At 44.3% G+C, this 18042-nt stretch overlaps 1 protein-coding gene across 17 annotated transcripts in view; it reads right to left on the reverse strand.

Moving 5' to 3' along the window:
- NCOA2 (nuclear receptor coactivator 2) overlaps positions 1 to 18042 on the reverse strand; it is a 2606235-nt gene that overhangs the window by 222459 nt on the left and 2365734 nt on the right. For all 17 annotated transcript variants that reach the window (XM_069621172.1, XM_069621171.1, XM_069621170.1 and 14 more), the window contains one exon: positions 9819 to 9996. In XM_069621172.1, the coding sequence (XP_069477273.1) occupies positions 9819 to 9996 (178 nt within the window). The remainder of the gene's footprint in view (positions 1 to 9818; positions 9997 to 18042) is intronic.

An 18042-nucleotide genomic window follows, 5' to 3' on the forward strand; every position in this document is an offset into this window, starting at 1 on the left:
CTTGAAACTGCAGTGCAGGAGTCCTCTAGACGTCCTCCCTCTTGTTCCCATGACTGAGGCCCAGGAACCCAGGATCTGCAAACCAGAACAGAAGCCAGCTGGATCCTTTTCTTCAAACCTAAGGTACTGTGCTGATTAAGGGGTACTTACCTCTTTTGTCTGTAGATTGCATTATCTCACTTGAAACTTGCAGTAGCTGCTTTTTGCAGAGTTGATCTCAGCTCTACCTTTCACAAGCCTAAAAGCTTGTGGCCCAACAGTGATTTTCTACAAATTCTCTAACTTTGTGCAAGACATTTGTGCTATCTAAGAAATGCCTCAGCTCAATAGAGATTGTTCAAATTGACTTTGGCTGTCCTGGCTCCCTGCACACTCTTCTGACCCATTGACTTTGATTCTAACTGTCCCTCATAGGTGGTACACTAGTTTAACTTGTATTGCTGGGAAATACTCTATCTAGACTTAATTGGGAGATTGAAAAGTGCACACATGCTCCGTTAACCCTTTTCCTTCCCTTAACCTTTCCTATACAAAACCTCAAAATTGTACCAAGTGCAAAAGTGATATATAAATGCTAATACTAGCCTAGTCATTGAAGTCACCTCAAAGTGTAGGAAGTGATTATGAAGCATCTCTAAAGAATATCTACTTGCTTAACTTGATTCTGAGAACATGTTATGAAGTGTATTTTCTATTGCTGCACATTGCCCTTTTTACAGAATGCTTACTTAAAACTGACCGTTAAATAACTAATTATTTTACTAGAAAACTACTTGTATGGATTTCGATGCTACAGCTCACAATTACCCTTCTCGAGGTCTGGCTGCTCAGTCACTCTACCAATTTATGTAGTACAGACCTATAACAATAGGTTAGTTACCTAATACTAAGAGGACAAGACTGTTGTAGACTCCCACAGGTTTACCGCATACAATCCTGCCTAACAATATACATGCACCATAGGTTCTTAAAATGCATACAAATGACAAACACCACAAAAGTTAAGTTAATTAATGCAGTAAAGATGGAACCAAGCCACAAGTGAATTCCCTAACTTTAGCTGTCCTATGTGATGAATCTAGTGAGATCATCCCAAAACCCCTGACATGGGCCTCCTCTTATGTGGTCAGGGAATAGCAGTCGCTACCTGATCCTGACCCTGAGGATGTGTTAGCCAGAGTTTGTATGCAGTACCCTTTGGGACCACTATACACAACTATGACTACAGATGTAAGCAAAACCAACCTTTGGTATAAGTCTGTACTACACAGTTTTTGGTAACGGAGCTGAGCAGCCAGGCTTATCGCAAGAGGGAATGTGAGCTGTAAGGATGTTACACAGAGGTCTACAATCACAAGTATTCAAATAAACTCTTACACTCAAGGTTTCTTGGTTAAACACTTATTAATGTATTCAACAGTCAGTTATAAAACATTCACTAGAAGGAGGCAATCTATATCACACAAAAATATAATTCAGTACTTTACATGGTACGGGTCTGAGGCATTTAAACTACTTTGAAGGAGGAGCAAAATGGCATTCAGAGTACAATGAAGTAGGAGCAAAAGGCATAGGTTAACTAAAAGAAGATACAGTTACTCTTTAGACAGTGCGAATAGTTTGATTTCACCAGAGGAGCTGATTCAATGTAATAGGTGAGGCCAAAGTCAATGGGCTAAAGTCTTGTATAGGATAACACAGTTCTGGTAGTTAAACGGAAAAGTCTTTGCCAAAGTTCGCAGAAGTAGTTCGTAAAAGAAAGATTTATATGTTGGGTCACAAGCTAACTAGGCCTGCAAGTTGGCAAAGTTCGAAGCACTTTCGCAGTGAGAGGTAAGTTCTCTCGGTCGGGATTTCACAGTACCTTACAATGAAGAAAAAGATGCAGCTGAAGACTTCTGTTCCTGGCAGTTCCTGCAGATCTCGCTGTTCCTGTGCCTCAGTCGTGTGGACAAGGGAGGACGTCGGGGGAATCCTGCATTGCACTGGGACTGGTCAAAGCTGGCACTTGGCAAATCTTCAATTCCGGTAGCTGTAGTCAAGCACACAAACTGGTGTCCCTCTCTGTGGCTATTCGGTTTCCTGCAGTACTCTGAAGAAAATAAAACCAGCTCCAAGAATGGTATCCAGGTGGCTTACGAGTTGATTGGTCCCACCAACTCAAAGGGGGAAGTCGTCCTTGCAGGGCTTCTCTGTTGAGCTGAACTGGGCGATTCGGACCTGCAGCAGGGCTTCACCGGGCAAACCAACGGTCCAGGAGTTGCAGCAGCCGTCCTCTTCAAGCTCGTTTTCGGTCCTTTCGTTCCAGTGGTCGACTCCGCCTTCCAAGCCAAGGGACTCGCCTTTTATCCAGTTTCCTCCCATTCATTCCAGCCTAGCTGCCACTCACCCAGTAGGGTGGCTGTCCTTGCTGGACAGTCAGCCAGCCAATCACACCAGAGTGCTTTCGGGTCTCCTAGGAGACTAAGCACAGGGAGTTTCGGGCACCTCCCTCACTTCCTGCCCACCCCAGACACTCGGGCGCCAGAGGTGGTCTTCTGTCCTGAAGCCTGCCAAAGGCGATGAAACAAAGGGACCATACCTGGTTTGGCGTGCAGAGCAAAACTCTAGAAGGCCCTTTCCACAAAGAAATGGCAAAAAAAAGAAGACCGGGACCTGTTTAAACAAAGGGGGCTCAGACACCATCTTGAAAAACATGGCTCCCGCGATTTTACACTACCTGTGTTTGCGGTCGGGAAAAATCATGGTTGTTAGTTAAACCACTGCCACCAGCCATTTCGATAGGAAAAGGTAGCATTTGACTGCTACACGAGTATCTAGACACAAGGGATACCAGGTAACCCCTCCAGCACTCTATTGTAAGATAGGGTGAGCTGTGTCTAGAAATTTGAAAAGACTAGTAAAGTCTATTTCGCTTTACATTCTCTGGGAAACAGTAGTTTATCCCAGAGAAGGTATTTAAACCTTGGGAAAGCCAGAAAGGCTTCCATGTGCCACTGCACTGAGGGTACTGTGCGACACACATGAAAAGATGATGCCTATGGAGTTGTCTAAAACTGCATAATCAAAGAATACAAGAGTAAAACACACATCAAAATACATGAGAGAGTGGGACAAAAGGGGCACATACTCTCCAGATAAAATAATCAAGTCCTCAAAATCCAGCAACGTTGCTGGGGGTCTCTAAGGTGAAGGGAATTAGCACATTTTTGAGAAGGCAATTTGTACCACAAGCTGGCGACACCGAAGTTCCAGGTGCTAACGTGGAACGGTTACGATTCTGGCGAGGTAGCTCATGAGAGAGCTGGTCAGCACACAGGATATTTCCCAAGGCTCAGGACGGCTGGATCCAAGAGAAGGCACTGGGACTAGTTGGTGCCATTAGTCCAAGGGCTGAAGCACCGCTCAGGGTCTTTGGAGATCAGGTAGTCCAACAGGGCTTCACCGGTCCCGACACAAGAAGGGATGCCAGGCCTCTTCAGGAGTCTGCTGTGGATCTTCAGTTGGCTGTTCGTCTACGAGGGATTCTTTGCTACAACATTGATCTTAAGAAATGGCTGCAGGAGTCGTCTTCTTATCCAAATTCCAGCCTGAAAGCAAGTCCAGACCCACCAATGGAAAGGATCTACATCATTCAAACAGCCAGTAGTTATCCAATTAGGGTCAACTACTGATTTCACTCTTGCCCCACAACCAGACTCTCTGAAACCAGGAATGTGGAGTGGGACAAGACAGTTCCGCCCCTTTCATGGGCCACACACACAAAGGGAGTACTAATTCACAAAAGCAGCAGCTTTCCGGGGCAAGTGCATGATATTATATGGGATTTCCTGACCTGGCAAGGCAGAAAAAAGGTCAAACTACAATATGGACAAAAAAACGAGCAAACACCTTGTGGCGTGGCCATTTTAGGGCACTAGCCACGTTTAGTAGCCATACGCAGTTAACGCAGATGTGGACACTAGAAAGAATGCAAAATGGTAAAAATAAACCTGCTGCCACAAGCTTGTTTTTAGGCAAATATACAAGTAACCAAAATTCCAGTGTAATAAGCTAGTGTGATACAAAAGTATCTCCATTGCACTGCATTGTAAGATGCTGTGTGCAATGTTAAAAAGTTACAAAAATGTAAAAGATAAAAGGGAAAAGGGAAACCGTATCCCAGTACTGATAATCCAAAGGACTGATCAGTTTCCCCAGATCAAATTAACAAAATGCAAGGGAAGTGAAGCTGAAGGCTTTACTGTCATGCCTGCGCCATGGGCGCATACATTGGCGATCAATATGGACCTTATTCTCCATTTTCGAGTCTTTGATACTTTTCTATTTTTTCCAACAAACTTCACTTACCACAATGCACCTGGCTATAACCATCTATTCCTGGCTATTCCTATTGGTCATCATCGGAACTACAATCCCCAGAAGCCCTAGGGATCAGCTCTGCTCCCACCAGCTCAGGATCAGAGAGGGAGGTGGCCGATTGCCTGCAGGTGTGCTTAGCCAGGTGCGACCAATTAGCCAGCCTCTGTGCTGGGCTGGGCAGTATGAAAGCTGCTGCCTGCAGGGGCTCAGTCTCTTGCATTAAGAGTCCTTCCAGCACCTTTTTGCATCAAGCTACGTATCTTTGTATGCGGTTCCTCTGCATAGCAGCCGATCTCGCTCCGCTGCAACCTTCCGTCTGTAATGCTCACCTGATTCCCGCAGAGGCGCCGGTCTTGACTGGGTGAATGCCGTATCTTCAAAGGTGATGTGTAACACACGGTTGGCTCTTTGGGCTGGACCTCTGTGCACTGTATGTCTGACTCGAAGAGTAAGATGTCCGCAGATAGAAAATATGGGATTAATGAACTGGGGTTATTGGGTGCCTCTCTCCTCTTCCCTTTCTCTTCTCCTGTAGAACCCCAAAGGTTAACGCCCTCACCTTAGGTAAGTGAACGCCGAGCTCTCCATCTGCCTCGGGGCAGGGTGCCGTAACCAGTTTCTTCACTGGATAAGGGTGCAGGCCTCTTGACCTCAGAGGACTGCTGTCCATCGTTAACTGCACGAACGGTAAGTTCTGGGCACTTCAAATGTCTTAAAAGTCTTTTGTACTGATATCTCTTGTTTTGCAAGGTTCTGGCGATGGCGGATGGCGGGCTAATGAGAGTTGAGGATCGAACCCGCGTGAGGAATAGAAGCGCCTGGAAGCACGTAAGTAAGCGCTTGTAGCCTGCTTCACGATGCGCACTAACTGTCCCTTTTATCTTGCAGGTACAAGTTCGGAGCTTTAGAGAAGCTGAAGGGTGCTGGAATACCCACTGGATTCGGCGTGGGAAGGAGTAATGGCACGTGAGTAATAAAGTTGCCCAATGTCTTTAAACGCACCTTCTTTTGTCTTTCAGATGCGGGATGCAGCGCCGAAGGCCTCCGGAGCGTGCAAAGAGCTGGTAAGCTTTTGTCTTTCAGATGCCGGAATGCAGTGCGAAGACCTCCGGAGCCTGCGAAGAGTAGGTAAGCCTTTGTCTTTCAGATGCCGGAATGCAGCGCGAGGCGTTGGTGACAGCCGATGGACCAGGTAAGAGATGCGCTGCCACTGAAGACCGTAGTGCTAACCTGTTCTTTCTTTGTCGTCTTTACAGGTGCTGCTGAAGACTGGATTCCAGGATGGTAAGCCTTTGTTCCCTTAGGCCCAGGATCAGAAGCAGAAGACACGATGAGCGTTCTGCTGCAGAGAATGCAGAATAACACAAAGCAAGATTCATCCATCGGGTGTGGTTTAAATAGCCTCCTGTAGTGCTTAGGTGTCTCCTTCCACAGCCACGCCTAGGTAAGAAAAGAGTTCCTGCTTTCCAGAAGAGTTCCAGTGTTCTGAACCTAGGGAGTGGCTCCTGCCCCACCCAACAGGAAAAGTAGTCCCAAACAGAAGAGGATCAGGGGTTCAACTGGCAGGTAAGTAAGCAGCATGGTCTGCTGCAGGTAAGTCCACCCAAGCATTATGAGCCCGGCGCTTCCAGCGCTGGGACTGGGCATCTTTATGAGCCTGGTGCCACTGGCGCCAGGACAGGCTCCAAAAGGTCCCAATTGGGACTGGCTGGCACTCGGAACCGGGGTTATGGGTCTGCTTCCAAGGGAGTCGGGCAAGTCCTGATATTTTGGAAGCAGAGATCATGACAGCGTCCTTGCCTTCCAGGATCCAGCCTTGCAGCCGACCACGCTCCGCTGCTACCTTCCGTCCTTGCTTTCCAAGATCCAGCCTTGCAGCCGATCACGCTGCGCTGCTACCTTCCGTCCTTGCCTTCCAGGATCCAGCCTTGCAGCCGATAACGCTCCGCTGCTACCTTCCGTCCTTGCCTTCCAGGCTCCAGCCAAGCAGCCGATCACGCTCCGCTGCTACCTTCAGCCATTGCCTTCCAGGCTCCTGCCTTGCAGCCGATCACGCTCTGCTGCTACCTTCAGCCATTGCCTTCCAGGCTCCTGCCTTGCAGCCGATCACGCTCTGCTGCTACCTTCCGCCCTTGCCTTCCAGGCTCCTGCCTTGCAGCCGATCACGCTCTGCTGCTACCTTCCGCCCTTGCCTTCCAGGCTCCTGCCTTGCAGCCGATCACGCTCCGCTGCTACCTTCCACCCTTGCCTCCCAGGCTCCTGCCTTACAGCAGATCACGCTCCACTGCCTTCAACCTACAGTCTTCGTCCGCTGGGCTTCCAGTCTAGCAGCCTTCTACAGTCGTCCTGCACCCTTCTACAGTCAGCAGCCCTACTCCTCTGGGCTCTCTCCTTGCTGCCCGGCCCTTCTGGGCTCCTTGCCGTGCAGCCTGCTTCACTCCGCTGCCCTAAGCCTTTCCCTCGGGGCTTCCTTCCTTACAGCTCTGCTCCTTTTGGGCTTGCCCATTGCTTCCCCGCTTTTCTGAGCTTTCTACCTTGTACCCTACCGTCCTCTGCTATCCACATCAGTTTACCTTCATTATTTACTTTCAGTTATTGCAGTTCCCCTGTTTTCCTGATTGCTGCTCCCTTGCTTTCTTCCTTGTTTTCAACCCTCAGTTCTTTCGCCCTATCCAATCCTGTTATACGGCTTTCCCTTCATTTCCTTCTGCTAGTTTGCTATTCGACTTCCTTTTCCCTGGATTTATCTGTTAGTGTCTTCTCTTGTACTGTTTGTAGACCCCTTGTACAGAGCTTGTCTGTTGGTTTCCGTCAGGCAACCTCTGCCCCTTCCCTTGTCTAGTTTCTACGTTACAGACACCCATAGCTGTTGTTCCAAGCCATGAGCAAACAGCGTGGGCCTCTGTTATAGCAAACTGTGCAGAAGGCTAGAGTTTTCCTAAGGTTCGTGGAATACGCTTTTCCTATATCTGCATACACCCCAAGAGGGAATCCATTCTGTACCTTTTTCCTTACTACACTTGCCTACTCTTCGTTCTCCTTTCCTTCAGCTGTGTGTGTACTTATCTGTCCACTTTACTTTGGCACAACCACCCAAACCCTTCCTGGGTGTCCTGTGTTACTCTTAATAGAGTGCCATCCGTGATATTTACTTCCCGTCGTAAAGTCATAACAGGTTTAAGAAAAAATATTGGGGGTCCATAGAAACTGTGACGGGGAAGTTGCCAAAGGAGAAATCTTTCCTAACACACACATGTGACCAAGTTGCTATAAATAATCAACTGCACATCCATTTCTGTTCTCCATTCATGAACAGTCCTACAGGGAGGTGTGGCTGATGATGAGAAGGGTAGGGGGGTGAGTAACTGCAACTTCTGACAGGCTTGTATTATGAAGGTTGAAGTCGCCATGAAAGCAACATCACATAATGATGCACCTGGAGTCTCTGATTCCTTATTTGTGGGACAGATTCTCAATCAGAAAAAGGGAAGGCAGAAGACCACACCAAACTAACAGGCTTCATACAAACATGTTCTAGAGTACATCCATACGAAACTGGATGAAATATTGAGGTAAAGGTGTCTAGGAATACCCAAAGAAAGCATCTGTTGAAACCCACATGTCTGCATTATTAATGGCCAGGCAAAGGCAAATGTCAAGAAAAGGAAAGCTATTTCACCTTCACTCTGGTATCTGAGGTTCTGGAGCACAGAGGTTCGTAGCAATCTGAGATATAGGCGGTTACTCATCTTGCAACTGCAGGTTTCATCCCGGAAATACCACATTGTTGGCCCACCACAGCTGTTAAGAAGGCAAAACCATTTGACAGAGAGGTGTATGCTCCAATAGTACCATAGAGCCAGATTTAAAATAAAAAGTATTCCCTCAAGAGAGAAGGACTGAAGTCTGGGGAACAATTCTGGGAGGCATTGTCATTATCGATATAGCAGACCAAATGGACCTCGATTACATAAAACTGGAGTTGAAGACAGATTCTGAATCTCTGTTCTTCCAGAAACGGAATGACCTTCAAGAAAGCAGTCTGAAACAAAGTTACAGTTAAAGAAACATAGTATGCATGAATTGTGGAAGTGCTAGATTTAAATTTCACAGAGGTGGTGATCATTTTTTTTTTATATACCACAGGGAACAATGGCTTAAGCATGCACCTTAATGTAGAGATGTGCATTTGAACTAACATTACGTCACCTGCAGTCCATGTCAAGGAACATATTTCCCTCTTCATTGGCCTGGCTAGCTGAGTCATGTACTCTTGTGCATGGCCTAAAATAAAGTGTTTCCTGCCTGCTGAGTAAAATTTAAGAGCGCAAAGGAAACAGTCTCTAGGATTAGACTTACTGAAGTAAATCTGGCAAATCCGGGTGAGAACTATTTCTGTTCCATAATCTTTAAAAGGGCCCATGGTTTGCTTGCAAGGAGGATAAAGTGTAAAGAATCTTCCCTGACCAGTTGGAAAGTTCTCGAAAATGAAAAGTTTAACAGTGATTGTTGGACTGAAATTTCAAGATGTTAGATCTATTTTGTAATATAGAGACACTAAGTTTGACCATTATTTACACATTTGACTACATTTGCTCTGTTGATGAAATGCACAAATGGCTTTATTAATATGCATGTGTATTTAATAAACATGCTTTTGTAATCATCCTATTTTGTAAAACTATTACGCGTTTGTTAATTTTTTAAAAATAATTTGTTAGTGCTATGAACATGCACGCCCAGGTGTGTAGCTTTCACTTTAAAATAAAGGATGAGACAGTGCACGAATTGAGTCCACCTATTACCAATCCATCCATATACCACATTTGCACCCCAGTGGTAATTCCTCTAGCACGTAACAGATTAATGAGGCCCTGCAAATTATTGAAAATATCACTAGACATGCAGGGCGGGGTCCTTCATTTACATACTCGCCCTGAGAGAAATTCACTCGCTCCATGGTAACAGGTGACAAAATACTTACCTCTGGTTTCTATGAAACTTTGCTGGGCACCAAAAGCATGCTTCATATTCGGTGCAATACAGCCACTCAAAGGCTAGCCATGCACAGTGAAACCTTTATTTACTGAAAACAGTTTGTTTTCACTAAATGTTAAAAAAAAGTTTCAAACATCCCCATACTTGCCTGCACGGTCGAGTACCCCACATTTTGCAACCCCTGGATTAATGTCAAGCTAAAGCAACCCTTACAAAGCAGAGCGGTACCAACAACAAACAGCTTTAATATGGCATAATTTACAATTACATTCCTGTGATAAGGAATGTTCCTACTGCAGTGAGGTATCAAACAAACTAATTTCACAATGGGTAATTTAAAGTCCATAATGCATGCTAGCTAGGAGGGGGGAGGGGGGGATTTAGGGGGAATCATTTTCATTCTAAATAATAAATAAAAAAACGACGTTGTAGAACACAAAACAGTATTTTTCATGTACCTGTTTGCACTCATATTCCCCTGTGCCCAACCATTCATCTCTGTAGATGACTGGTAGGAAGGGTTAGCCTGAGACTGTTGCAGCAATGGGCTCTGTGTGTGAGCCAACCTGGGGGACATCAATGGGCTCTGGGGAGTGGTCGCCCCAGTGAATCCCGAATCGGGCTGCTGACTTAATCCTATGGAATAGATAACAAAAGTTACGGTATATGCACAAGAGAAAACACTTTCAAATCAAAATGAATACAGTCCAAATATTGATCACATTTTAAAATCAATAAAGAATTATAATGTGGCCATTTGTGTATCCTGGAAAGTGAATTAGGAAGACTGTTAAAGTAAAATAGAATATCATTGTTCTGTTTTGTTTGATTTTAGGTGAAGGCTGCATGCCATACTTTCACCTTCATGTCAAACGTGAGAAAATCCAGTCCAATATAAAAGGAGCGACAGCCAGCTGTAGTGTGCTTTACGCAGACAGCTAAATAATTGTGTTACAGCTACAATCTACAATACTGCCGTTCCTAATGCTTCCAAGGATAACAATCAACAGCAGTGCTGTTCTTTTTATTATTATGAACTTCAACATATTGTGCAAAATTCAGAATATTAAAAAGAGATTACTGCACATTTTTGGAGCACTTCAAACTTAGCATTCCAGATCAAGGTTACGCATTCACCACAAAGACAATAAAACAGAAGCATAGGCAACAAAAAAGCCACAAGGCCAGCACATTGGTCAGAGTGTAGAAATTTATGTCACGACCAAGGGCACCTTAAAACTAATGTGTTAGAATTTCGCAGAGACAGGCAGTACTTAAGTTGCGTACAGTCTGCTTACTCAAACATGTTGTGAAAAAGACGTTATGCTGTACTGTAATCACTGTACATAGACGGGAACTATTTGATTCTGGTAAAAGGTTGATGTCCCCAATTGAAACATAGCTTGTGCATCTGTGGTTTCAGGTCCTCAAACAGTCAACTACTGTACTTATGCACACCAGTGATGTGAAAATAATTCCCCCACTGGTTGCATTCATCTGTGCTCTCAGGTTGCGCTGTTATCTGCAGGAGAATTAACTGGTTTCCAAAATTCAGTGATCCACAGCAGGAAAAAAAAAAGTGAAACTGAAAGGAAGGATGACAATCATTTCGAAAGCAAAAACATGTGCAGGAGCATAACGAAAATGCTTGTGATTGGGAAAATGAGTGCTTTTCTGATTAATGCAGACACTTCTTCCCAAAATGGCAGAGAGCATTAAGGCAGTGGGAACCCATGATGGTCACATGCATCCTGCTTTTTTGCAGGAAAAGCAAAGTGGTGTGCCTTAATCCAAATGTAAGCATGGGCTCGGGATACTCTGTCCTCCAGCAATGAAAACCTAATAAAAAATTGCAATTGGTGCAACCAACAACATTTTCAGCTGGACACACACACTCTGTCCCCGGGAAACAAAGAAATGCTCTGAAGACAGTCATTCTTTCTACAATTATAAAAGGCACGTTTGCGCCACACATTCTTGACACTGTGGTTAATTGAGGGATGACCCATACGGACACTTTAATTTAACATAATTGGAGGTACACTGTTGCTTTCGCCATCACATTCAGAGGTATTAAAATCTGTTAGCTGTTTGAGTGCTTTCCAAATCTGAGGAATTTTAAATATTCATGTAATCTTAGCTTTTTGGCCAGACTGATCCTGAATAGCAACAGCCCATTAAGGAATTCAGTTCAATGGTCCCGAAAATAATAACTTTCCCTGCACGGTGTTGTATATTATTCTTCAAATACAACTATACCATGTGTTTAGATTTAAATCAGCTGCAGGTGGATGGACATAACAAAATGTTAATGTTAAAGGTATTTGTATCACGCACCGTCACCAACGGAATTGGTCCCGAGGTGCTGTCCGATGTAACGAATGAAAGAGAAAAGGGACGGAGTGATGAACAGTTTGGAGTAAGGAGAACCCACAGTGAGTTGAAGAATATATTACTCCTCTTTGAAGGGTGAATAAAATCATGCAAATGTAAAGATTTCTATAAGGTAGCACAGGAAAGATTGCACCGAGAGAAAAATCCTGAGCACCAACGCTCAACCAAAAAAGGGTTTCCAGTGGCTAACAATTGATAAAATAGTGCACAAAATTAGTAAGACATACTAGAAGGTCTGTATTGGGTGGTCAAATACAAAAAACTGAAGTTGCGGTGGTTCCCTAACGCAGGTGGATTCCTGGCACAGAAGGGACTATGTAGTCAGGGTATGGAACAATAGGAGGGCCTAATGGGAGATGAGAGTAAGACCGCGAGTGTCCACGTAGCTGCGAGGTTGGGTGTTATAGGCTTGACTGGTGTGAGAAGTGAAGCAAATAAACTACGACATGCAAACTTTAAAGATGATTTTGAACAAATGTCTGCATGGAACAACTGTACTCCAGATCAGAAGAGAATCCGTTGGCTGACTCACAATGGGATGGTAAGATCATGACGAACAACAAATACAAGTTAGTGGTAAATTTCCAACCACTGATGTAGTCTAGGAAGCAAAGAAAGGGTGGAAATTGCGCTTGCCTATTTGGTGTTAGAGAAAACGTTTCTACAGCATAGGCTTTGCAGCTTGCTATGTGCGTTAATTTCCTATTCTGTGCATAAACTGGTTATCTAGTGGTCGGTGCAGGCAACTACGTTCAGAATGTATGGAAACGCACAGCCCTGGATTTGGCACAATCATAATATTCTCGATTCATTGCTTTAGATGATCTGAATCCTCACACACTCGACACGTTATGGGGAAGTAAGCTGGAGGCGCATGTGAATATATAACAAATGGAAATCTGAAAAGCAAAACTGTAGGTAAATAATGTTTTTACGCCATTAAAGTACTTTATTTTAAGTGAGTGGGTTTGTGGTGGGCACAGTTCTATTTCTTTTGACCTTACTCTTCACGCCAGGCCTAGTTATCAACTACAGGCAGTACTAACTTTTTTAACCCACAAGACGACTGCCTTGTTGTGGCTTTACCTAGCTCTTAAAAAACATACATTGACCATAACGGTCACGTACATTTTCCCTTAATGTGGCGTGCATTCTTGCCCTATGTGTTCGATGTTTAACTGGAACCAGAGAAAACATGCGTCACTTCAGAATACATCTTGCATCCGTCAGAGATAGCCTTCGACCAGCTGAATGTCCAGACGTCATCCAGACGTCACTGATAAATGATGGGGTGGCTTTTAATGGCAATCATCTTGTCGACGCACCACTAGCATAATATACCTCTTACATCTAGCAAACAGGAATGCTACCTTTGGCCATTTTCTCGGATGTTGGGAACTCCACCAGTATCCCAGATGATTGGTTAAGGTAAATGTTGGATATGGCTTTTGGCAGAAACGATGCGAGGGTCCTTTATACTACAAACGTATTTTCGTTAAAGTTTTATTGTCTTTTCATCTATTGATTCGATTTAAAGGGATGAGGTCATAGTAATAATTAAGTCAATTTAATGGGAGGTGGTTTATACTGCATTTATTTACGAGTTCAAAGAATGGACCCATCAAACAGGAGAGCACCTCCATAAGCAGGGCCTAAAATAAGGTTTTTAAGTGGGTATCATTTCCACCCTCCATTTTTCATGTTGTGAGTAAAATTATTATTTGGGGAATAAAAAAAGTAATTCTCATTCCCAATTAGCTTGTTTCTTAGTCAAATAAAATATATTGCATCTAGTAATTTATGAATAACCTTTCAGAGAAGGCAGTAATAATATTAAAGCTTCTTCCCATGGCACTTCACAAGAGGGGCCCCTCTGATGTGGACATATGCACTGAACTGTGGAAGCAGGGGGCACGCCCCTATATCTACACTGGTTCAAGTTTTTTTGGGCAGTATTTTTACATCTTATTTTTTGTTGTTGGGAGCATTTCCTATTTTTGGAAAGTTGAAGTGATTGGTATGTCGTGTATTTGTAGGGATGGCCATGAGTTATGTTACTTGGTTTTTCTGCCAGGCGCCAGTACTATTTGCAAAATCTCCAGTTCCTCTGGCAAACCTGAAGGAAGGTGACCCAAGTTAGGTTATTGTAAAGAGGGAAACATTGAAGTGTGTCAAATACGATCTAGTCACTTTATGGGGTGTGAAAGAATGGTCTTTTCAGTCATACCAGAAACACAGGGACCACTTGTATTCTGAATATTGTTACGGTCGTTGACCTTTTCCCACATAATCTTAAAGCTAAACGTGTACCGATTGCAGATATGTCCTCTCAGGCGACTGATATGAGTGGGTACCTTAACACTTGTGGTTAACACCACTATAGTTAGGTGTGAAGATCTGTGTCTGCCATTACCAGTTGTTGTAGTCCCAACTTGTGACAGACAAGCCAGGCCTCAATATGTTTCTCTGCAATTACCTTCCTCTCCTGGGCTATGTAAACCAAATGTTACTCTATTCCACTGGTGCCAGAAACGCTGTTCTTGGGCTAGCAGCTGTGCAAAGAGAGTTCTTCCGTGTATCATGATGTAATACATCAATGCAGTGTTGTCTGCTGGTTAACCTTGTTTTGTAAGGTTGTACCAGTTCCTGATGGTTTATAAAGTGTTTTTGTTCTTAGTGCTTCCAATGCCATGGAGGATGCATAAATTCCTCTCCTCTTAAGAAGATGCTTCTTTGACTGTCTATCTCTCCTGCAGATTGTGTGAGATCTACCTTTCAATACTTGCACTAGCTGATGTGCCTTGCCACTAGCTCTTCTACAACCCTCATATGGTTGTGCGCATGGTTGTCTAAGCAGTATTCTGATGGATACATTCTCACTGCTATCAGTGTGACTTGACTGCAAGGAAGACCTGTAAGCATGAGTGACTTGACTGGCCATCTTCAGCATCTGAAATTTTGGAATAATTCAGAATTAGCAGGATATGAGTCTCGGGAGGATAGCTCAGGGGCAACGTGCTCGCCTTAGAAACAAGACGACACAGAACATCACAGATTGGATCCCCGGGTCCCACTTGGAAACCTCTGGCTATTAAGCGTGTTATAATAACCTCTCACATAATATCATATCCTCTTTTTTGATGGATACCCGTGGTAGGCTATGCAGTGCCTAATACGATGATGCTCTGCACTGGTACTAGATGCAATTTTGTTGTACACCGACTGTGAATCTCAGCTAGTGCAAGAGGTGCCTTGCGCTGTGTGCTGCTCCTACAAAGTGTCTTTATGCTGGGCTCTAACAAGTCAGCCAGGTACGGATAGCTTGTATGCCCTGTCTTTCAGGTTCGAAACCACCACTTAAAGGCATCTAAAAGTGTAGGATGCTGATTGTATTCCAAATGCAAAGAGTACCAACTTGAAATACTTGCCATAAATGATGAGGCGCAAGTACAAACTGGGAGGCAGCAGTACACAACCTTGAGGTCTATATTCAATAACCTGGGGACAGGATTTATGGTCCCTTAGCTCGCAGTGATGTTGCAGTATCTCTGTGTGCAAAGGTGTGATTAATCTTTAGTACAGACCCCCTATTTAAAGGCATATCATCTTTGGCATTCTGTGGAACTGGACACAGTATCCTCTTGCCAACATGCACAGCAATAGTTGCAAGTTATTTTAATTCCTGTACAAAGAACCTTCAACTAGGTCATTGTAGTCAAAAGATTCCTTGACGATGCCAGAGGATTTGAATTCGGATGCCTTCCTTATCTTGCCATTACTCCTCTTTTCAAAAAAGCAGACAATCACCGGAACATCTTCACAAACTATCATCATATTGCAAATACCCCATTCATAGGAACGATCCCGAAAAGGATGGCAATGCAACAACTCCAGGATAAGAAAGAGACCAATGGTCACATTTTGGATCTACTCTCTCGAACACTATTCTGATCACCCTTACACACCCTTTGGAAGAAAATCCTATCCTGTTCACGAAAAGATTTTTCTGTTTAAAAAAAGACATTTATCTCCTAATCTGGAGTCAGGTGTTCTACAAACTTGCCAATTCAAGAGGAAATTGTCTCTGCTCAAATTAACCTGACTATTATGAAGACTTGTGGTGCACTTAACTGGTGGTTCCGTGTATTGTAATGCACTTGGCACCCTTCGGTCTTCTTTGCATATCCCCTGCCTCTGCATTTAACTGATCTGGAATATTGCAAGGTCGATTAACGATCTGATTATGCACCTTTATTTCCATCAGTTTGGGGTGTCACAAATCGTCTACTATCACAGGTGGCACCTTTCAAAACACCAATAAATAAATAAATAAATTCTGCACCACTTGCAACCTATGCTATGCACAGAGAACTAATTATGCTCGTGTGGTGGCTCGTTGCGACTTCTGAAAAATCATCTTTTCCTATAGCTTCCTCAATTCAGTCTTGCTCTATTCTTGTGTTTGGCCACCTAGATACCTAAATAACGTATTGCCTTTAAAGTGGTGTACTGATGAACTGGACCCTACACTCTCTACCATCAGTGCAATTTTTGTAAAAGTGTATCTAATTCCGTTCCAGAGCAGCACAGATGTTTTAGGAAACATATGTTAAGGATAGCCACAACCTTCTGTTTGTGTTGCCTGACAAATTGCATAAGTGTAACAATTCTGCCCCCTGCCGTAGTCAGCAAGAAAAGCAATACAATTGAATATTTTCAACACTGCAGATGCTGCGTTTCATATCTTCCTGTCACATGGCTCCACATTCTTGCTTTCTTGACAGACAGTACTGGTATGTCTGAGGCAGTATTAGTGGGTCTTCTGTAGTATAACTTTGTATATCCTTTATAGACTAAGCACTACTGGGCAGAACATGGATGACAAAAAGTATATATCCAAAGCTAGCACAGTCACCAAGACTCAATTGGGCAATAATGGCATCCCCCTACATTTATTTATTTTTGTATTTGTTGTAGCGCACTGAACCCGCAGGTATAGGCGCTAGTTACACTAGGGAAGGGGTGTGCAGTTAAGGGTAAGCAGGAAAAGCATGATGCATAGGTTAACGAGGTTCAACAGTGATGCAGTGACATGGCTCTGAGGAGCGTAGGTGAAGAGCCAGGTTTTCAAAATTCTCCTAAAGGTCCAATTGGAGGGTTCCATTCTCAAGAACCTGGGGAGATTGTTCCAAAGCTTTGCAGCGACAACAGGAATGATAGAGCCGCCCGCAGTTAAGTCAACTGAAGCTGGGCACTCTGAACATGTGATCGTTTGAGGATCTTAATGGGCGAACAGGGGTGTATTTTTACACGAGCAGAGAAAGGTAGGCCGGTCCTGTTTTGGGGAGGCACTTGTGAAGGATGGAGAGGATCTTGAAGTTGGTTTGCTCTCGAATCGGTAGCCAGTGGGCGTCTTTTCTGGCTTCTGAGATGAGGGCGTGCTTGGTAAGGCAGGGGTTAGCCCGGAGGGCATTATTTTGGATAGACTCGTTTTTTCAGGTTGTGTTCCAAGGTGCCAGCAAAGAGGGTGTTTCAGTAGTCCAATTTGGCCCTGGTGATGGCTCTGGCAATTGTGAGGCAATTGGGTACGGAGAGGAAAGGCTTGCTGGCGGGGAGTAGTTTGGCTGTGTGGGCGGCAGCAGAGGAAATGGCATTAACTTGATGCGAGAGGTCGAGTGAAACGTCCAGATAGAAGCCCAGGGTTTTGGCGGCAGGTGAGATGTGGATCAGGTTGCTGTCGATGTTGAAGAATTTATAGGCAGGATCCAGTTTGCGGAGAGTGGTGTGGGAGCCAACAATGAGAATCTCAGTTTTGTCATATGATTTGCCATCCAGTTTTGGACGATGTTGTAGACTGATTTGATGGTTGCGGTGTCTTGGCAGTAAGAGCCTGAAAGGGGAAGGAGGATTTGGGCGTCATCGGTGTAGTTCGTGTAGGAGATGCAGAGGACATCCAGGTGATCGAAAAGGGGATTTGTATAAATATTATACAGTGTCGGGAGAGGCAAGAACCTTTGGGGACGCTGCAGGTGACTGGCGTGGGTGAGGCGGCATGATTGTCTATTAAGACCTGAGAGGATCTATCTGCCAGGAAGGATCTGATCCAGTCAGTAGCTGCAGGAGAGAAGTTTGCTGTGGTGGTGAGGTGATCGCAGAGAATCTGATGATTGACGAGGTCGAATGCAGCCGAGAGATCCAGCATGAGGATCATGGCAGGTCTACCTGTGTCTTTGATGTCAGGTTTACCTGTGTCTTTGATGTCGTCCAATTGATTTTTCAGATCAAGCA

Source organism: Ambystoma mexicanum, chromosome 5q (assembly GCF_040938575.1).
Source record: "Ambystoma mexicanum isolate Mex_15411 chromosome 5q, UKY_AmexF1_1, whole genome shotgun sequence".
Lineage (NCBI taxonomy): Eukaryota > Metazoa > Chordata > Amphibia > Caudata > Ambystomatidae > Ambystoma > Ambystoma mexicanum.